This window comes from Drosophila sechellia, chromosome 3L (assembly GCF_004382195.2).
Source record: "Drosophila sechellia strain sech25 chromosome 3L, ASM438219v1, whole genome shotgun sequence".
Taxonomy (NCBI): domain Eukaryota; kingdom Metazoa; phylum Arthropoda; class Insecta; order Diptera; family Drosophilidae; genus Drosophila; species Drosophila sechellia.
The window spans coordinates 1370247-1387826 of record NC_045951.1 but is presented as its reverse complement, the minus strand read 5'-3'; the positions used below and the strand labels follow the sequence as shown (position 1 = coordinate 1387826).

The following is a 17580-nucleotide window of genomic DNA, read 5'->3' as shown; positions in this document are numbered from 1 at the left end:
AGAGTATACCTCCAATATATATATATATATACCACAATATATATACCACAAAATCAAATAAATAACATTTTGTTTGCAGTATACTTTAGTGCGCAAATATAATATCATATGTTAATATCAGATTGTCAGAAATAGGTGGCGCTAGCGTTGCTTGAAAATCTACAAAAGGATTATAGCTTCCGTTTGGAAATGCGGCTGTCAAATTCTTACGGATTATGGCTATCATTGGCCTATTAGAGCTCGAAGTTAATACAAATAACAGTTATTTTAAATGATGGCTACCTAAGCCCAGTTTCCAATGTCGAATCGCATCGTTCTTTTGGCCGTAACACGAGAATAACAAGTCAGACACGAATTAATATTCATTCCTTTGTGTTTTTCCAGATCTTGCTGAAAGTGATCTCGCACGTTTTTTTTTTATTAATAGTGAAATGTATTATTTTACGTCTTTAGTTTTGACGAGTCTACAAAAGAACGGGGGGTTTGGGCCATGAAAATATCGCCATAGGGATTGTGAGGCTTTTGGCTTTCGCGGTCGAATTCGGAACCAATGGCCCACAGCGACTCCAGATCGTATTCCTCGCGAGCACTCGGTGAAAATATGTGCAGGGCAATGTTGCCTAAAAGAAAACGGAACGTGTTAGAGCTGAGACCCCTGAATCTGCATTCATTTCAATACCCACCCAAGTCCATGGCCATCCAATCCCGGCTCTTATCGCCCTCGATGCGCGGCAAAATGTCACCCTTGCCGCGCTTAATCTTGAACATTCGGCGCACAAACTCCGCCGTGGACAGCATGTGCCGGTAGCTGCGACCACTGCAAACTACCAGGTGGTCAACATACTTCAGGTTCTCCGGCACGTAGCAGACGAATATGTCGTCCACATTCTCCTTACGGAGCAGCTCCACCAAGTCCTCAACGTCAAACACTCCGCGAACGCCTCCTGCAAAGGCAAACAAAGACTTTAATTTCAGCTCTCCCTGGATGATTGCCAACCTACTCTTTAAATTTAGTCCGTAATAGTGATCCAACTCCAGTTCCTGCTCTGGAAGTTGCTGCTCCTGGTGGCGCGCCTCTTCTATATCAAAAATCTCCGTGGCCTCCTCATCGCGGAATATTTTGTACTTGTCTTGCACGCCGGCAACCAAAGTCTTTTCGGGATTACCCTCGATTTCCTGGCCATTCGCTGCCTGTTGTGGCGGCTTGGAGAACTCGTGGTGGAAGCAACGCAGGACCGGCACACTCAGGCGCCTGTCGTGCACCAGGCGGAACACGCGGGTCAGCATTTTGGTTCTGCTTTCTGTTGTTATTAATTAATTGGGTAACAGTTGTTGATTCGATACATTTGGTATTACTCGATAACACTGGTCAACGAAAAGCGATGTAATATCGGTAGTTTAAAGAACTTGAGCCCATTTTTCTTATCAGAATTTTGGTATTACTTTTATTTTATTTTATTTAAATTTTTTTTATCAGATTGAAAAAAGTTTTTATATTGTTTAATGATAGTTTTGTATTTAATTTTAAGTAAATTAAAGAAAACTTAGTCCGAATTTTATAAATAAATATATATAATATATATATAAATAATATATATATTTGGCTTCCAACTTTTGCTTTACAACTTTTAGAAAGGCTCTTTGTCGCTGATAGAGCACCCTTCAAAACGACCATCAGCCATTGCCATTAAAAGAAACTGTAAAAAGAAAATGTAACCAGTGGTAGTTTAAATTTCTGATAAGTTAAATTTTGTTTCAGTATGTGTTCTATTTTTCTACGGCGCCTGGTCACTCTATTTTCAGAATAATAAAGTCAGAGGAACAATACATTGTGTTTGGCAAACATTTGTAAACCGAAATCGCCGTAAGGGAATATAATATTTAATGCGAACAATCGAACTATCACTTGGTATCGCACTGCATATACCGATAGTATTTTGCAAGCTCAAATATTCGATACATCGAGACTGTCGAGAGTTGTCCAGCTCTAGTTTTGCTCTGAAATTAACCAGCCGCCTGATAACCAAATTAAAAGTTATTAAATCGGAACAAATCGCAGCAAAGAGTGCACAATGAGCGAGCAGAAAACGAGTGGGAGTGGGTCGGCGGCCGCGGCCCGTCTACAAATCGAGGCGGAGTACAAGGATAAAGGGCCGCAATGGCATCGCTTCTACAAGGTAATTGGCAACAACAACTGCGACAGCACTAAAAACTGCTTACAAACTGGACAAACGTTTGTGGCACAATTCGAGTCGCCAAGGATTCGCAACGGATGCGGAGTATACACCTTTCCACAGCTCCTTGGCGCTCCGATTTCCACGAAAATGTGATGAGTGCGCAAAAGGCTTCTGCAGATGCCTCCACCACTAACACCAGTGCAGCGGCGAGCTTTACGTGTGTGCGTGTGTGTTGTGTGCCAGCGGTGTTGTTGCTGCTTATACAGCCAGGCTTTGGCCAAAAACAAAAACCACTGGAAAAGAATGTACAAACAGAATAGCACCAACATATACACGCGCACACCTGCTGCACTTTACTTTGCATTCTCCATCAAACGTGTGTGTGTGTGTTCGTGCGTGCGTGTTGCTGGCCTGTATTTGGCATATTTATGCTTGTTATTCTGCTATATACCTTTCCCCAAAAACGCTTTCCTTTGACTATCAATAGAGCGCTTGAGCTATTCCGCGAATTCTCGTTTGGCCAAATCAAATTGGAGGCGATTTCTGGGAAGCTCGTTGTGGTTGTGATTGCCGTCCCCCAAAAACAAAATACAATTCGTGGAGGGGTGACAGTGCTCTCCACTGAAGAACTCCTCTAACGCACACACACACACACACGCGCGCGCTGTGAGCAGGAGAGAGAGGCTCACGCACACAGGGGCACAAAGGGCATGCGTCTGGTTTTTTGAGTCTTGCTTTGGGCTGCTTCTGGTTGCCTGTCGGAATTGGAGTCGGAATTCTCTCCTTGCCCCTCCTCCTCTCCTCCTCCTCCTCCGCTCGTTCTTTATAGCCAGTTCCGGCGAACTGTCTTCAGCTGCTGCTCCTCCTCTGTTCCTCTGTGCCTCTTCCAGCGCTTCCACTCACTTGAATTGGGATTTCACGGAATTCCACTCCGCAGTTAGGATGACACAGTATATGGTCGTGTGTAGAAATATCTCGTTTCTGGACCCGCTCCTCGGCATACTCGTTCGTCATCCTTTGTGCTCGCGCCGAGGATAATCTAATTTTCCAGCTAACTGGAAGACAGCCCGCAATTGTGCGTCGAAACCGACTGGAAAATATAGCTACCAGCCATTTCCACTGAAATACAGTGCAACTTGACTAAGTCGATCTTGTTAGGCGAAACTGGGATTTCAATAAACGTTCTTTACTCATAAATGGTTTTCAGCTTGAATCAAGTTTCATTTACTAATAATATAACTTCCGTAAAATTCATCTAAGTTCGCTGAATTTTATTTGTTCCTTAGCATGTAAACATTGACTCATTTTTATTGCAATGAAAAACAGCTATGCTCAATGTGAAAACATTACATTTTTTGATGATTTTTACTTAAATAACATTTAGCTGTGCGTGCTACTACATTTCTGAAGAAATTTATAATCCATTATAAACACATATCTGTCTTTATTCTAAAAATTCCAAAACACATTCTTCTAAGAAATAATAAATCGCCAATATGTGTGAACATAAGCAGTACAACCCCACTTAAAGAGAATATAAACTAATTGACAATTCATTTTGTGGCTATCGATTCCTTTTGTGACTCAATGTTATGCCTTCTGAAACTAAGACGAACAAGTCCTTTTAAGCTTTAAACTTAAACAATGTATTTGAAATTTGCCATATGATAGCCATAGGGGATTCGGACTGTAGCCAAAAACCCAGTGACGCATTCGGATGGTATTGTTTTGCTATGCTTTTTGCGCACTTTATGTTTAATCATTTCCATTGAACGGAGTGCGTTACACTGCGTCGTCTCCACTCGCCGCCCCTTCCCGCCTAGCAGCTCATACCTAGCGCCTTCTTGATCCATCCGTTCCATCAACATCCCACCCAACCCACTCCGACCCATTATGACAACCTCCGTGGACTGTGACGAAGCTGCTCCACCGCGATACCCTGCCAGAGGGTCCTATAGTCCGTACCAGACGTTGGTATCAACAGGTTACCTTCTTCTTTTTCATATCTCTGAAATCAGTCAGCCAGTTTGCATTTCATGAAATATGAAGTTGATGAGCTTGGTATATATGAAAGGGTATGTCAAATTCGTCTTGACCAAGAAGTCTTTATCCATCGTTGCAATTGTGCTCTGCGTGCATGCAATGTTTTTGTTACTGTTTCTCGATTTCCTTCGAGCGTTGCAAGGTAAAGCAGAAACATAATAACCATAAAACGGTTTGCACGACACGCTTTAGAAGCCCAAGCCCCCGAGATTTCCCCGCCTCCGCTTGGATTTCGCCACTCCGTTTAGAAGGGTCACCTGGATAGCCACCGAGCATAAAAAACAGTATGTAGCTGGTAAATGGCCCAAGACTTGATGTTCAACGGAGCCGAAGAACTGTGTTCTGCAGCAAAATGAATCCAATGCAACGCAAGAATGCTAGCTGTGGATTTACATAAGTTTCGGATTGATTGATTGTTCATTTAATATATCATATCTAGTCTGACATAGTACAAGAAATACCCCTCTATACATGAGTAACCTGAAAGTCTTTATCATTTAAATAAAGCAACTCAATTATCTGCGCGAATTCTCACGTGACTTGTCGATTATCAGACCTCAACAAGGTGATTGTAGATATACCATTGAGTTGAGGAGTTCCGAGGAATATTAAGTGCAACCATGGATTTCTTTCCGTTTCTAAGGAATTATCAAAAGTACCGATAGCCATAGCGAGTTTGCTCTCCGAAAAGCTCCCTTATCGGTCATTAGCCCGCCTCAGATTTGGAGATTACGTAAGAATATGACTCTTTGAAGTTATTTCATAACATCTCGGCTGCAGAATTTGCAGCTGATTCATGGTTGAAACATGACGAACTGACAATTAACAACTGATTTTCGAGCTGCAATCAACGCAAGCCGCTATTAAATCGCTCTTTCTGCTGGTTACTCATCACCACATACATGTGATTAGCTTAGAGCCGAGTTTGAGGAGCACTTGTCGCCGCCAGGTGGGCGCCATTGACCTTGTTCCCGGTTCGGTAGTCGCATTCGATGGTTCGATTGGCCGGCCAGGGCACTTTCGGCTGCGCCAGCAATTCACGCTGCTGATAAAGCGGCACCGGTCATGCCCAAGATAATGCCATTACCGACAGCTTGCGTTGCCATCGCCATCACCAACATCGCATGGCTAATTAGTCACGCCCGCTATGTAGACTGGGTGGGCTTTTCATATGCCGCTTGGTTCCCTCCCAGTCCGATGCACCATACATGTATCTACTATCGCTTCAATCGCAGGGTTTGCCAATCCGGGGGAGAGCCCCCCTGTCGCTGGGCCAAGTGGTGAATCACTGCAAAGGGGGCAACTCCCATGACAAAAGATATTCGAGTTCTGTAACATTCTAGCTAAGGACCTTATCAATTCGTTTCTTGACACTGAAGCTTTTATTTTCTTACACTTTGTTTGCGAGTCTGTCAAACAAATGTATCACTTCAAAACTAATTATTATCAGACCATTATGAGTCTGAACGTTTGCATTTTCTCGGAACACCAATCGTAAAAAGCGTAATTGCGCCTTAAACAGTTTCTCAGATTGTATGGCTCTAAAAGAAAACTCTGATATTGGTTTCAACAATGCCATTCAATACTATTGTGAACTACTATTTGCAATTCGTTGGGTCATTTCATGCATAAATGTTTAAAACTGACTTATACCAGAAAGAAGAGATTTTCCAGTAAGACACTGTAGTTGTTGTCTTCTGAGGTCTAGAACGCTTAGGTAAATAGCGCAAATCTCACAAAATCCCCTGATTTACCGCCTGCAAATTGACTGATAAGTTGGCAGTAAAACGACCGAATATTAATTCTACCTCAACCTTTGTTGTTATGGGTAATTTCGATTGTACTAATCGCTCTTTTCGGAATTCCAGGAAATTTGTGAGACCTGCGACCGGGAGGCGAAGGAGAAGCAGTTCAGCACCTCGGAATCGGAACGCCACACAAACCGCGGCCTGAATCGCTATCGGGATGTGAATCCGTACGACCATTCCCGCATTGTTTTGAAACGCGGCAGCGTGGACTACATCAATGCGAACCTGGTTCAGGTGGGTCACGTTTTTAATGCATACACACAGCACCAATTAAATGCCTAATGCGATCAATCAATCCTTTTTAGCTGGAGCGCGCCGAGCGCCAGTACATTCTGACCCAAGGACCGCTGGTGGACACAGTGGGCCACTTCTGGCTGATGGTATGGGAGCAAAAGTCCAGGGCCGTTCTCATGCTCAACAAGCTGATGGAGAAGAAACAGATCAAGTGCCACCTTTACTGGCCCAACGAGATGGGAGCCGACAAGGCCCTGAAGCTCCCCCACGTCAAACTCACCGTGGAGCTCGTCCGTCTCGAGACCTATCAGAACTTTGTGCGGCGATGGTTCAAGTGAGTAGACCTCTTCATTCTCCTCCTGCGAACCATTTGTACATGTGCACTAATTGCTTTTGACTATTTCTCTAGACTTACCGATCTCGAAACGCAGCAGAGTCGTGAAGTGATGCAGTTCCACTACACCACATGGCCGGACTTTGGCATTCCCAGCTCGCCGAACGCATTCCTTAAGTTCTTGCAGCAGGTTCGCGACTCCGACTGCCTCAGCCGCGACGTGGGTCCAGCCGTTGTGCACTGCAGTGCCGGAATCGGGCGGTCGGGCACCTTCTGCCTGGTGGACTGTTGCCTGGTCCTGATCGACAAGTACGGAGAGTGCAATGTGTCCAAGGTGCTCTGCGAGCTGCGCAGCTACCGCATGGGCCTCATACAGACCGCCGACCAGCTGGACTTCTCCTACCAGGCGATCATCGAGGGCATTAAAAAGCTGCACGATCCCGTATGTATGCGCGACCAGCGGTCGGCGTTTGGGAGTCAAACTTGGGGGCTGCCAAGCACCGCCGTATACATTGCACATCGCTATTTCTTCTGGGGGGTCACAGAAATCTCTAAGCTTGTATGGTTACTAGAATTCATATTGATCCTTTAATTGTTTAATGGAATTATGATTAATTTTGAAAACTGTATTATGTTTGGTTTTGTTTTTTATTATGTGATCTAGTATCAGATTAATGATTATTTTTTAATTGATTTTTAAAAAGAAACCACTGTTTTTGGTTTGCAGAGATTCCTGTGGAAGCCCTGATTATTTTCCGTGACTAATTAGAACTTTCGATTTCTCTTCAGACCTTTCTTGACGCTGAAGAACCCCTTATTAGCAACGACACAGAGACTCAAACACTGGATGAGCTGCCGCCGCCATTGCCGCCACGCGTCCAATCGCTTAACCTGCCACTGGCCCCCAATTCCGGCGGTATACTTTCGCTCAACATGCGCGCGGCCCAGGCTAATGGAGCTGAGAGTATCGGCAAAGAGCTGAGCAAGGACGCCCTGAACAACTTCATTAACCAGCACGACATGATCCACGATGCCGAGGTGGCCGACAGTCGTCCCTTGCCGCCATTACCCGTGAGGGCTTTCAACGAATCGGACAGCGATGAGGATTACTTGCTGGATGACGAGGACGACACAGATGAGGATGAGGAGTACGAGACCATTAACGAGCACGATGCCGATCCAGTTAATGGTCACGTGCCCGCAACAACACAGCCACATGCCGACGATGTCAATGCCAACAACGAGAAGCCAGCGGTGCCAGTCGACGAGCAGCACAAGGCGAACGGCATCGATCCAATTCCAGGCCAGCTCCCAGCCAGGTATAAATCTAGTCTTACTGCTGCGTATCTGTTTTGCAACCGCCTAGTCAAATATAACGTAATTTAAAGCTCGACAATCCTTCTAATCCTCTCCCAATTTGTTCTTTTCAGTCCCGAAAACGAGCTAAAGCGGCGAAAACGCAACGAATATCAGGCCAGCCTGGAGCAGAAGGTCAACGACATGAAGCGGAAGAAGCGGGAGAACGAGGACAACCAGCTGGCGGCAAAGAAACGAAGGTCATTACTCACATATATTGCCGCTGGTGTTGTGGTGGGCGTGATCTGCGCCTACGCATACACGAAGCTAGGTTAAGTGCCCCGTAGCCACTAAGTAGCCGTAGATCAGTAGTAGCAATAGCTGTATGACGTATTTAGTTGCCGTAGGAGACCGATTCCCCCCTGATACCCGATTTCCGACCTCCGATCCCCACCTGCTCGTCCGCCTGACGCGGCATCTAATGCGGGCACGAATCAAGGACGATGTGCAACGGATCGGAAAGGATCAGAGATCGGACGGAATCGCATCGCAACGCCACGCAATCGCACACGGATTGCGGATGGCGGATTGATTGAGCTGAACGAACGATAAACGATGCATAAATATTAGGGAATTTTTTATATACGAAATACAAGAAGGAAAACAAAAGAAACAAACAAAACAAAACAAGCAACTAAACTAAACTAACGAAAATCGGGTAGAAATCACGTCAAATGTAGATTTTGCGCAATAGACTGACATTTTAGATCAAATTTATTTTCTACACTCTAAAAATGGATTGATAACAACCGACCAGATGCCCCAAACGAGCCACACCAAATGCAAAGCTCACCCTACTTGCTCGCTATGCTTAAATTATTATGAATATCATAACTACCGATGTTTCAAGCACCAGACAACCACCCACTACACGCTTCACTTGTTGTTGTACAGCAATTTCTTATAGCATACGACCTATGTATATTTATTTATGAAGATTATGAGAAATAACCACTTGTTGTAGTACATGGCAAAATATAAAGTGCAGCAATGTGCCAAAAAGATCCGAATCGGAGAATTGTACGAAGTCCTAAACGACTCTTAATTTTACTTTCCCGCCCTCTACCACTAACTTTGAATTGTGTTTAAAATTAAAAACCCTTCCCTTGAAACGAGCACTTTATTTATGAATCGAAATTCAGCGCGATTAAAGCAATAACTTACGGATAAACAAAACAGCTCGATGTACACCTATATCTCGTTTAACGCTTTTAAGGAGTGTTATAATCAAAATTGTTCATTTCGCGCACTCCCCCCGCTAGATCTGAAATCAAAATAAAGTGATTCTTTTTTCAAATTGCGACCGTGGACTCGTGGCTAGTGGCTAGTTGCAAATCAAATTAAACTAAAATCGGTTTACTAAGTCGCTAAGCGAAGTATAGGTGTATGATTTAATTATAATCCCGGTTTTGCCATAGCTAAACCATTTTGTATTAGAACGCGAGAAGGAAGAAGGCGAAAGACTATTCAATGGTTTTTCCAGTAGAGTAAGTGTGCAGTCCCAATCCCAAGAAACATATTTATATAAACTTGTAGCGTGAGAGGACGCAAATATTTTTTATATGTGTAACCCACAATTTAACGAAATTCAAGTAACCACCCACGAAAGCGAGGCACTACGAATCCATATGAAATCGGATGTGCCCAGGAGGATAACTAATAAAGGAAATACATATTTATATTAAGAATATTTAACAGAAACAACATGAACAATACCTTTAGTAATGCCTAGTTAACTAAACGTCGGCTAAGTACACCAACCGTACACTGAAACAAATCCAACACAACACAGTACTATACAATATTATGCCTATGAGAGAGAGAAAGGAGGAGCAGAGAAAGTATTCAAATAAAGCTATACGTTTAAGACATGAAAGCTGCGAACCGCTTGATCCTGGCGTATTCCTTGCCATGCCCTTGTCATTCACATTTTCCATCTCTTTGTTTGCAGACGCGGGAACCGACTCAAAAAATCCAAGACAAAGTAACGGCACAGCCCATCCAGGTCAGCACCAACACAAAGAAACAAACTAAACATATCATTTTGCATTACTGTAGCTTCTAATGCCAAAATAAACTATTTTTAAATTGCACACCAAGTTCAGAGCTATCGATTATATATCGACGCGCAAAGTTGTTGCATAACGCGATGTGAGCATTAACAGAATGTTAAGCTTAGTGTGACCGAAATGCACAATATACTGCTTTGGTAACGTTTTTCAAAGTTGCTACTGCCATTATGTATAGTTTTATAACTGTTGACTTTCTGAATTTGAAGCAAAAATCATTAGGATTCGTTCTGTGAACCGTGCAGTTGCTTCGTTTGAAGTGCAACCATAATATATAAGCACACTAGCTATGTAGTATATTTGGGTGACTCGGTCTGGCAGCACTGCAGTCGATTAACATTGCTAGCTGTGTTTGGTAACTGTAGCCCCGCAAAAAAAAACGTGCGCACGTTCTTTGATTTCTGGTTTTGTTTTTGCTGGAAAACTTAGTGAAAATATGGTCAAGGCGCAAAAAGAGGTGCAATGCGACCACTGCGGCACAAGCCAAGGGTCCAAGAGCGTTTTTTCAGGTCAGAAGGTGTTCCTGGGCAGGAAAATAACAGACGTATTGGAGACCATCACCCACAGAAGCGTGAGTTGGAAATGGCGGCATTCTGATTTCCCTTATCGTCATCTGAATCCTCCCATCCCATTTCAGATCCCATCATCATTGCCGATCAAGATATGCTTCGTCTGCACCTCCACATTTATGTCCAGCGCAGCACTAATCGATAAGGTCCGCGAGACGGTGGACAGGATACAGGTGGCGGAAAAAGAGGAGCCATCGAAGCCGGAAAACGATAAGAAGGCGGTTAAGGTGCCAAAGAAGAACACCACCCTCCGTCAGCGCAGCAAGTCCATAGCGGCTTTCCCGCCAAGCTTTGGGAATGGAGCCAATACAGAAATCGAGATCATTAGTGCTTCGCCCAAGAAACTCGATAAGACTCCTAAAAAGCAGATATCTCGACTCTTCGAGGACAATCTTAACGATTCCGTGAAGCTGACGCCCGCCAAAGAGGTGTCGTCCACTAAGAAGGCTTTCCTTAATCTCTTTGGCAACGGCGACAATGATGCCATCGAAGTGCTGACCGAGAGCGAGGAAGAGGAGGACTCGAATAAAGGTCCTATCACAATTAACACAAATAACTTTCAGTGTCCAGAGTGCGATTTTCACTCAAAGTTTCCCAAACAGTACAAGGAGCACCTGCAGAAGGAGCATGGTCTTCAAAGACCGCGCATATACTCCTGTACCTTGTGTACTAAGACATTTGGCGTGCTTAAGACCTTGAAAAACCATCTAAAGGACACTCACTCACGCACTTTTGAGGCCGAGGGCAAGACTAAGGCGAAGGAAAGCAAGGAAAAAGAGGTTAAGTCAGGGGCCAAGGAAAAAATTGAGACCAAGGCAAAGGATCGCAATGCTGTGAGTCAAAGCAAGAAGCCAAAAGAAGGAAAGTCCAAAGAAACCAAACTGGTTAGGAAAATCGACGATCAAGAAGTGAACAACAAAAAGAGCACCGATATTGAGGACCCAGACCAGATCCAGGCAACCAAAATCGCCTCCTTTAAAGCGCTAAATGAGTCTTTGATGAAGAAAAGGATGTTAGAGAACGTAATGGATTCGGAATACACATTTGCCATCAATGGATCCAGCGCCTCCACTCCGAGGGCGGATTCGAATAATTTTCAGTGCGACATCTGCGACTCTGAGCTGGTGACCGCCAAGCAGATGCAGGAGCACATGACGTCCGTCCACGGCATCGACAAGCCAAAGGTTTTCAAATGCCACGTCTGCGAGAAGAGTCTGGCCACCAAACAGTCCCTGAAAACGCACATGACTCTACATAACGACGGTGCGGAAGCGTCGAACTCCAGCAAGCGAAAGATTCTGCAGGAAGAGGATGAGGACGTAGACATTCTGGGTACGACTCAGATTGAAAACACGGCCGAGAATGTTGAAGGACCTAAGAAATCACTGCAAAGCCCTACTAAAGGCGCCATGTCCACCAACCGAAAGATTCTGCAAGAGGAAGATGAGGTTGTGGAAATTCTAGACGCTTTTAAGACTGACAACACTGAGGAGGAGGATGAAGGCCCCGTAGAAGAACAGATTATACGACCCAGGAACGACATTGAGCACCAGGTCGATGGAGGCATGATTGCACCTCGGTCGCCAGCTAAGAAGACTAAGAAGGCCAGTCATATAGATCTGTCTGTGTCCACAACCAATGGCGATTCTCCTGCCAGGTCAGAAAAACGAAAAAAACAAGACAAATCTGAGGACACGTTCCCCTCATCTGATGTAGACATAGTGGAAGAAATCAACTACAACGTGAAGCCGCACAAAAAGGCTCGCCTGGAGTCCATTGGTGACTCAACCGCCGACGAGTCCACCCTCAGCTGCGATCAGTGCGGGAAGTTCGTCAAATCGCGTCAACGCTTGGACTCGCACATGGAGAAGAAGCACGCTTCCCAACTAAAGTGTACTATATGCAAGAAAGTCTACCAGACCCAAATTGATTACGTAGCTCACTTCTCGAACTGTGGTTCCGAAAGTGGGCTTCCGTGCGGCGTGGCCAAGTGCAAGAAGGTCTTCTCGGAGGCCAACTTCCTCTGCTCGCACCTGCGCAAGCGCCACGAGTTGTACTAGATTCCTTTTATTTTTATTTGTTTTTCATTTCATTCTCTTGACCAATGTAGTTTTACGTTAGCATATTGCTTAGTATTAGTATAATTCTTTGAATTTTCAATGGTTAACTTTGAAAGGGGCTATATAAAGTTGATAAAAGTCGATGAAAACTGCAATTCATAACATGGTTACTTCATACATTTTTCAAACTATTGTTAAGTGCGATTTGAAAGATAAGTTTAAGTTGAATATTATAACTTTTTTATAACTTGTACTCGCCATGAGTATATAAACTAATTTGAATGTAATAAACTTATTTGTACTGAGCGATGAACTGTTAATAAAAAAATGGAAAACAGCTAAGAAATTGCTTGTTTCAATCCCTGGAGAGAGAAAATGACACAATATGAGTTCACTTATACATTTATTTGTCATATTCCCGAAACAAAAACAAAACTAAAATAACGTTTACGCGGAAACCAACCAATAACGATGCATTCGCCGAGGAGAGCAGAAGGATTGAATACAATACCGATGTTAAATCAGGGGAAGCATGAGTTCTCCACGGGAGTTCAACAACGAGGCGTAAATGAAAAACATTTTGTCTAGTTACACTTTTCTACTTAATGTAAACGATGATATTGATGACGGGCTCAAGACGACGCCACTTTGCCGTGAATCTCTGCCTGGGCCACCTTCATCACATCGAGGGCGCCGCGCTTGATCAGGTCCTCCGCCAGCGTCTTGCCCAACTGGTTCGCCTTCTCGTAGATGCCCCGACTGTGACAGGCGTGCTGGTAGAGACCGCAGAACAGGTTTTCTACATCCTCAATGAGCACCGAGTGCTGCGGCGTCGGCTGCTCCTCGTCGGCGTAGTCGAACATTTGGACCGTTTTCTGCAGGAACGGGCACTTGGCTGGGGCTACGTTTCCGTTGTCCTTAGCCAGCGCCTCCAGACCGCTGCCCTGATGCATTGCCGCAAAGGGACACTTGGAGGAAGTGGCCACATTATCCACTTCATCGCCAGTGCTGCTGGCATTACTGGCTCTGCTGCTCGGTGGCGTGGGCAGAATAGAGGCTGGTGCTCCTGCCACACCGCCAGTCACTGGACACTTTCCAGCTTGGGCAAAGGAGACCTTCACATCGTTGTTAACGTACGGACATTCACCCATGAACTCCTGTCCCACGGGCATCTGTAGTGGACAGTGAGCAGTGGTGGCCGATCCCCCTCCGCTACCACTCTTGGCGCTGAAGGAATCCCCAGAGTCTGCATGCGCTACTGGACATTTGGCAGGAGCCCTTGCCTGATTGTGCGGCACTGGGCACTGGCCCATCACTTCCTGACCACCCACCAAACGAAGGGGGCACTGACGGGGAGTAGTATTCACATTGTTACTATCCGCATCGCCACCACCAACTCCGGTAGGTCCCACAGCATTGTTGTTACTCAGCACTGGGCAGTGACTGGCCAGATCCGAAAGCTGATCCACAGTGTAACCGGAGAGAGCTTCGCAAGCAGCAGCATCCTCGCAGATCACTGGAAGGCTGCCTTGCTGGCGCGGACTGCTGGAATTCGAGTCCGATCCGGAACTGTCGTTGCCATTTCTGGCACGCTTCGTGGCCGGAGGAGAATCGCAGCTGCTGCTGGTCTCCTCCTGCAACTGGCTGGTGGCCTCCTGGGCCCCTCGTTTCCGTTGGTCCCCCTCCAATTTTTGTTCATTTAAGGCACACGCCAGGTGGTTCCGTATCTCTATGGCACCATCCAGGCTCCAAACTGCACCGGTGAGCGATAGTCCCAACTCCTGGCTGTTTTGATTCAAGGGCTCGCCCTTTAAGTTGCTCCAAACTGCCACGGGGGCGGAGCAACCACCTCCCAAAGTCTTGAGGAAGCTTCGTTCTGCTAGGATGCGGCACGTTGTATTCAGGCACATTAGTTTCTGCAGCATGGCCAGCACTTGGTCGTCATTAGCCCGACACTCCACGGCCAGGGCTCCTTGGCCAACAGCATAGAGCAAGTCGGTCGGCTCCAGCACCTGGCTAATGCGACTCATCCAGCCCATTCTCAACAAGCCGGCCTGAGCGAGAATGATGCCGGAGAACTTGGAATCGGCTGCATCCAGCTTGGCTAGTCGAGTATTTAGATTTCCGCGGATGTCGCACACCGTCAAATGGGGATACATCCTGCGGATCTGGGCCGTGCGACGAAGAGATGAGGTTCCTGTGGATATAGGGTGCATTTGAATCAGTTTAATCACAATAAGTTATATTAGTCACACCCACCAATCACGCTGCCCTTTGGAAGCGAGGCTATCGTGTGGCCCTTAAAGTTCTCCCGCAGAACCAGCGCATCCCGCGCATCTTCTCGCTCCAGCACGGCTCCGATGGCCATTCCTGTTGGCAGGGCTGTGGGCAGATCCTTGAGAGAGTGCACCACAAAGTCCACGCCACCGTTGCGCAGCGCATCCTCGAGGTCGCGGGTGAACAGGCTCTTCTCGCCAATCTTAGGAAGTGAAACGTTCAGCACACGATCGCCAAATGTCGACATGGTGTCTGTAAAATACAATTGGACCGGTTGAAACAACAAAGCGTTTTGTATTTATCTTATTAAATATTTAACTTTGATAAGCGATTTCATATTCATTATCGTAAACAATTTACTTCTTCTGACCTCAGAAATGGTACCCACTTGAAACGACATCTTAGATCAATAATCTAAGGATGGCGTTTCCATAATTGCAGTTTGTATGTCATCATCACCTGATAAGGAACCCAGTAGCAACCCAGGTTCCCCACTTTATGACAGCAATCAAGCGAGACATGCAAACGGAATACGTATATCTCCCCAATTTCCCCTTTCCTATTATGGACACGCCACGATAATGTCTTTTCCAAATGTTTTGCTTATCGGACCGGGAATAGAATTTGAATAAAAGCGTATATCAAAGAGGGAAATTGCGTGCGAGGCGTTGAGTAAAGCACTTGGCAAATTTCATTTTAATAAAATATGGATAGGGTAAGTGAACTACATCAATTTCAAATAGATTACGTTGGTGCTAGCCATGATAAAGCCACAACGACTGACTCATCGTGGGTGCTTCTAAATGTATTTAAACTGGCCAATCTTATCGGGTTCAAAGGTACTCAACATGCCCGTGCAAATAAAATTTCAACTGATTCCTCTAATGTCGCCAGAAAGTGCGGCTCTTATCGAATATTTAACTCCGATCAGAGATAGACCGATCGAATTTCATCCAAACAAAAATTCTCACGTAATGTAGTTTAGGCAAATAATGACTGTGTAAAGCCAACAGAATTTATATGGCCAAAACAGCTTGGTACTTCCGAAGAATAATAATTATCTCTAGTGCTGATTACTTGCCCGCTACTGTATGTTTGTGCGCATGTGTGAGTTAACATTTTTTGGCATTCCCTAATCTCGGGAGCAACAACAACAGCACAGCCATTGACATTGAGCAAACATCCGAAAATGGCACGTGAGTGGAAAAGAGATGACGAAAGAGCGAGAGCAGGGAATTCAGAGAAGCCGATATGCTAAAGCCGATCGTATGCAATCCTCTTTAAACAGTCGCAACATTTGTTTTGACCACTATCAGAACGCGAGATAAGCATGGCTCCTGCTGGAATTTCCACAAGTCATGCTTCGCGTCCAGTTTCCAAATGCCCCTGTGCAGCATGACTGCGCTGTTGCATGTATGTAAGCACTTCCAACTCTCTTCCAGTTTGCTGATCATGAGTTTCCAATATTTCCCGGTGCCCCAATGTTTATCAACCCCGACTTTCACTTACGGATCTCGAATTTCTGCTTGGGATATAGCTTCTGCAGGCGGCCGATGACATGTTTGGTCTGAATCAGAGCGAGCTGAAAAGGGGGGAGATTGTTTAATTGTTTAATAGAGTGCCTATTAAATGCTAAATGCAAATGAACCGAGAGAAGGAGAGAGTAGGGCACTTAGCTCGCAAATAAGTCAAGTAATTTCAAATTGAAATGCCAGCAGCACACAGGTGGCCTTCACTTCGAGCACGATCAAAGGTGGCTCAGTGCAATTAACACAAAAATTATTAAAAGGCCCAGCTTAAAATCAAGTTTTGAAATGGGGTCCAAACAAAAAACAAGTACAGTGCGTGCCCGATAGAGAAATACATTTGTTTTGTGTATTTATTAATCATTTTTTGTACTTCTTTCGGTTTACTATGTTGGTTTACTTTGCGAAAGTGCACTGTATTAGTTTGGCCTCCCTCTCTCTGTCTGTCTCTCTCTTCCTCTTATTCTGCAAAAGTGCGTGCTGTTGCTATAGCGAATTGTGTAACAGTAACCAAAAAGCAGAGCAAGTACAACAACTGCAAAAACACCACGCGGAGAGCAACAAGTCTTGCATAAGGGAGGGGGGAGATGGGAGAGAAAGAGAGAGCCACCAAAATGTGATTGAAATTCAAATGCAGCACTTCCAATTCGAATTCCAAGCGGATGTAGTATGCACATATTTTAGTTCTCGACGACTTTAACACACTTACCTCGCTCTTTCGCGATCCAACGCGTATAACCTTTTCCTGCGCCGACATTATAGGCGCTCTAATGTTTTGCTAATAAGTGTTGCACAACAATTGTTTATGCTGGGTTATTTGTTCGTTTTTCCTGTTGTTGTTGCAAAGTGAAAGTGTGTGCGAGAAGGACGGCTTTCGGGGTCACGTTGGCAGCCAAGGAAGTGGGAGTGCGAAGTAGAGAACCGAGCCCGGATGAACGATAAAAGATGAATGAAAACGTAAATGCGAGTACTATTCAAGACACATTTTTGAGTTATTGTCGCGTTGGCTTTGTACTAATCAGCAGATAATCCCAGCCCGAACGATCTTTCTAAATTTTTAGCTGCTGGCCGATACTACGACCGAGCAAAGAGCGAAAAGTGAATGACAAGTGTGACCGCGAGCGAAC

At 45.1% G+C, this 17580-nt stretch overlaps 4 protein-coding genes across 5 annotated transcripts; 2 read left to right on the top strand and 2 right to left on the bottom strand.

The window, feature by feature from the left end:
• Nucleotides 1–355: 355 nt before the first annotated feature.
• Nucleotides 356–1358, bottom strand: LOC6610310. The gene is made up of 3 exons (XM_002034869.2): nt 1002–1358; nt 684–944; nt 356–620 (listed from the first exon to the last, which is right to left on the bottom strand). Exons 1-3 carry the CDS (start codon nt 1285–1287, stop codon nt 442–444), a joined length of 726 nt encoding a protein of 241 aa, XP_002034905.1. The 5' UTR covers nt 1288–1358; the 3' UTR covers nt 356–441.
• A 602-nt stretch (nt 1359–1960) lies between these two features.
• On the top strand, nt 1961–10045 carry LOC6610309 (tyrosine-protein phosphatase non-receptor type 61F). 2 transcript variants are annotated; one of them, XM_002034868.2, is made up of 7 exons: nt 1961–2177; nt 6089–6262; nt 6334–6596; nt 6672–7038; nt 7386–7915; nt 8027–8152; nt 9904–10045. In XM_002034868.2, exons 1-7 carry the CDS (start codon nt 2073–2075, stop codon nt 9938–9940), a joined length of 1602 nt encoding a protein of 533 aa, XP_002034904.1. In that variant the 5' UTR covers nt 1961–2072; the 3' UTR covers nt 9941–10045. The 2 variants fall into 2 exon arrangements, with proteins under 2 accessions (XP_002034904.1, XP_032574676.1); XM_032718785.1 differs by lacking the exon at nt 9904–10045 and having other exon boundaries at nt 1962–2177; nt 8027–9828.
• A 290-nt stretch (nt 10046–10335) lies between these two features.
• LOC6610308 (zinc finger protein CG2199) lies at nt 10336–12996 on the top strand. The gene is made up of 2 exons (XM_032718784.1): nt 10336–10592; nt 10659–12996. The coding sequence occupies exons 1-2, from the start codon at nt 10458–10460 to the stop codon at nt 12648–12650; spliced, it is 2127 nt and encodes a 708-aa protein (XP_032574675.1). The 5' UTR covers nt 10336–10457; the 3' UTR covers nt 12651–12996.
• A 40-nt stretch (nt 12997–13036) lies between these two features.
• Nucleotides 13037–17551, bottom strand: LOC6610307. Its single transcript, XM_002034866.2, has 4 exons — nt 17163–17551; nt 16437–16509; nt 14910–15179; nt 13037–14847 (listed from the first exon to the last, which is right to left on the bottom strand). Exons 1-4 carry the CDS (start codon nt 17208–17210, stop codon nt 13283–13285), a joined length of 1956 nt encoding a protein of 651 aa, XP_002034902.1. The 5' UTR covers nt 17211–17551; the 3' UTR covers nt 13037–13282.
• Between the last annotated feature and the right edge of the window lie 29 nt (nt 17552–17580).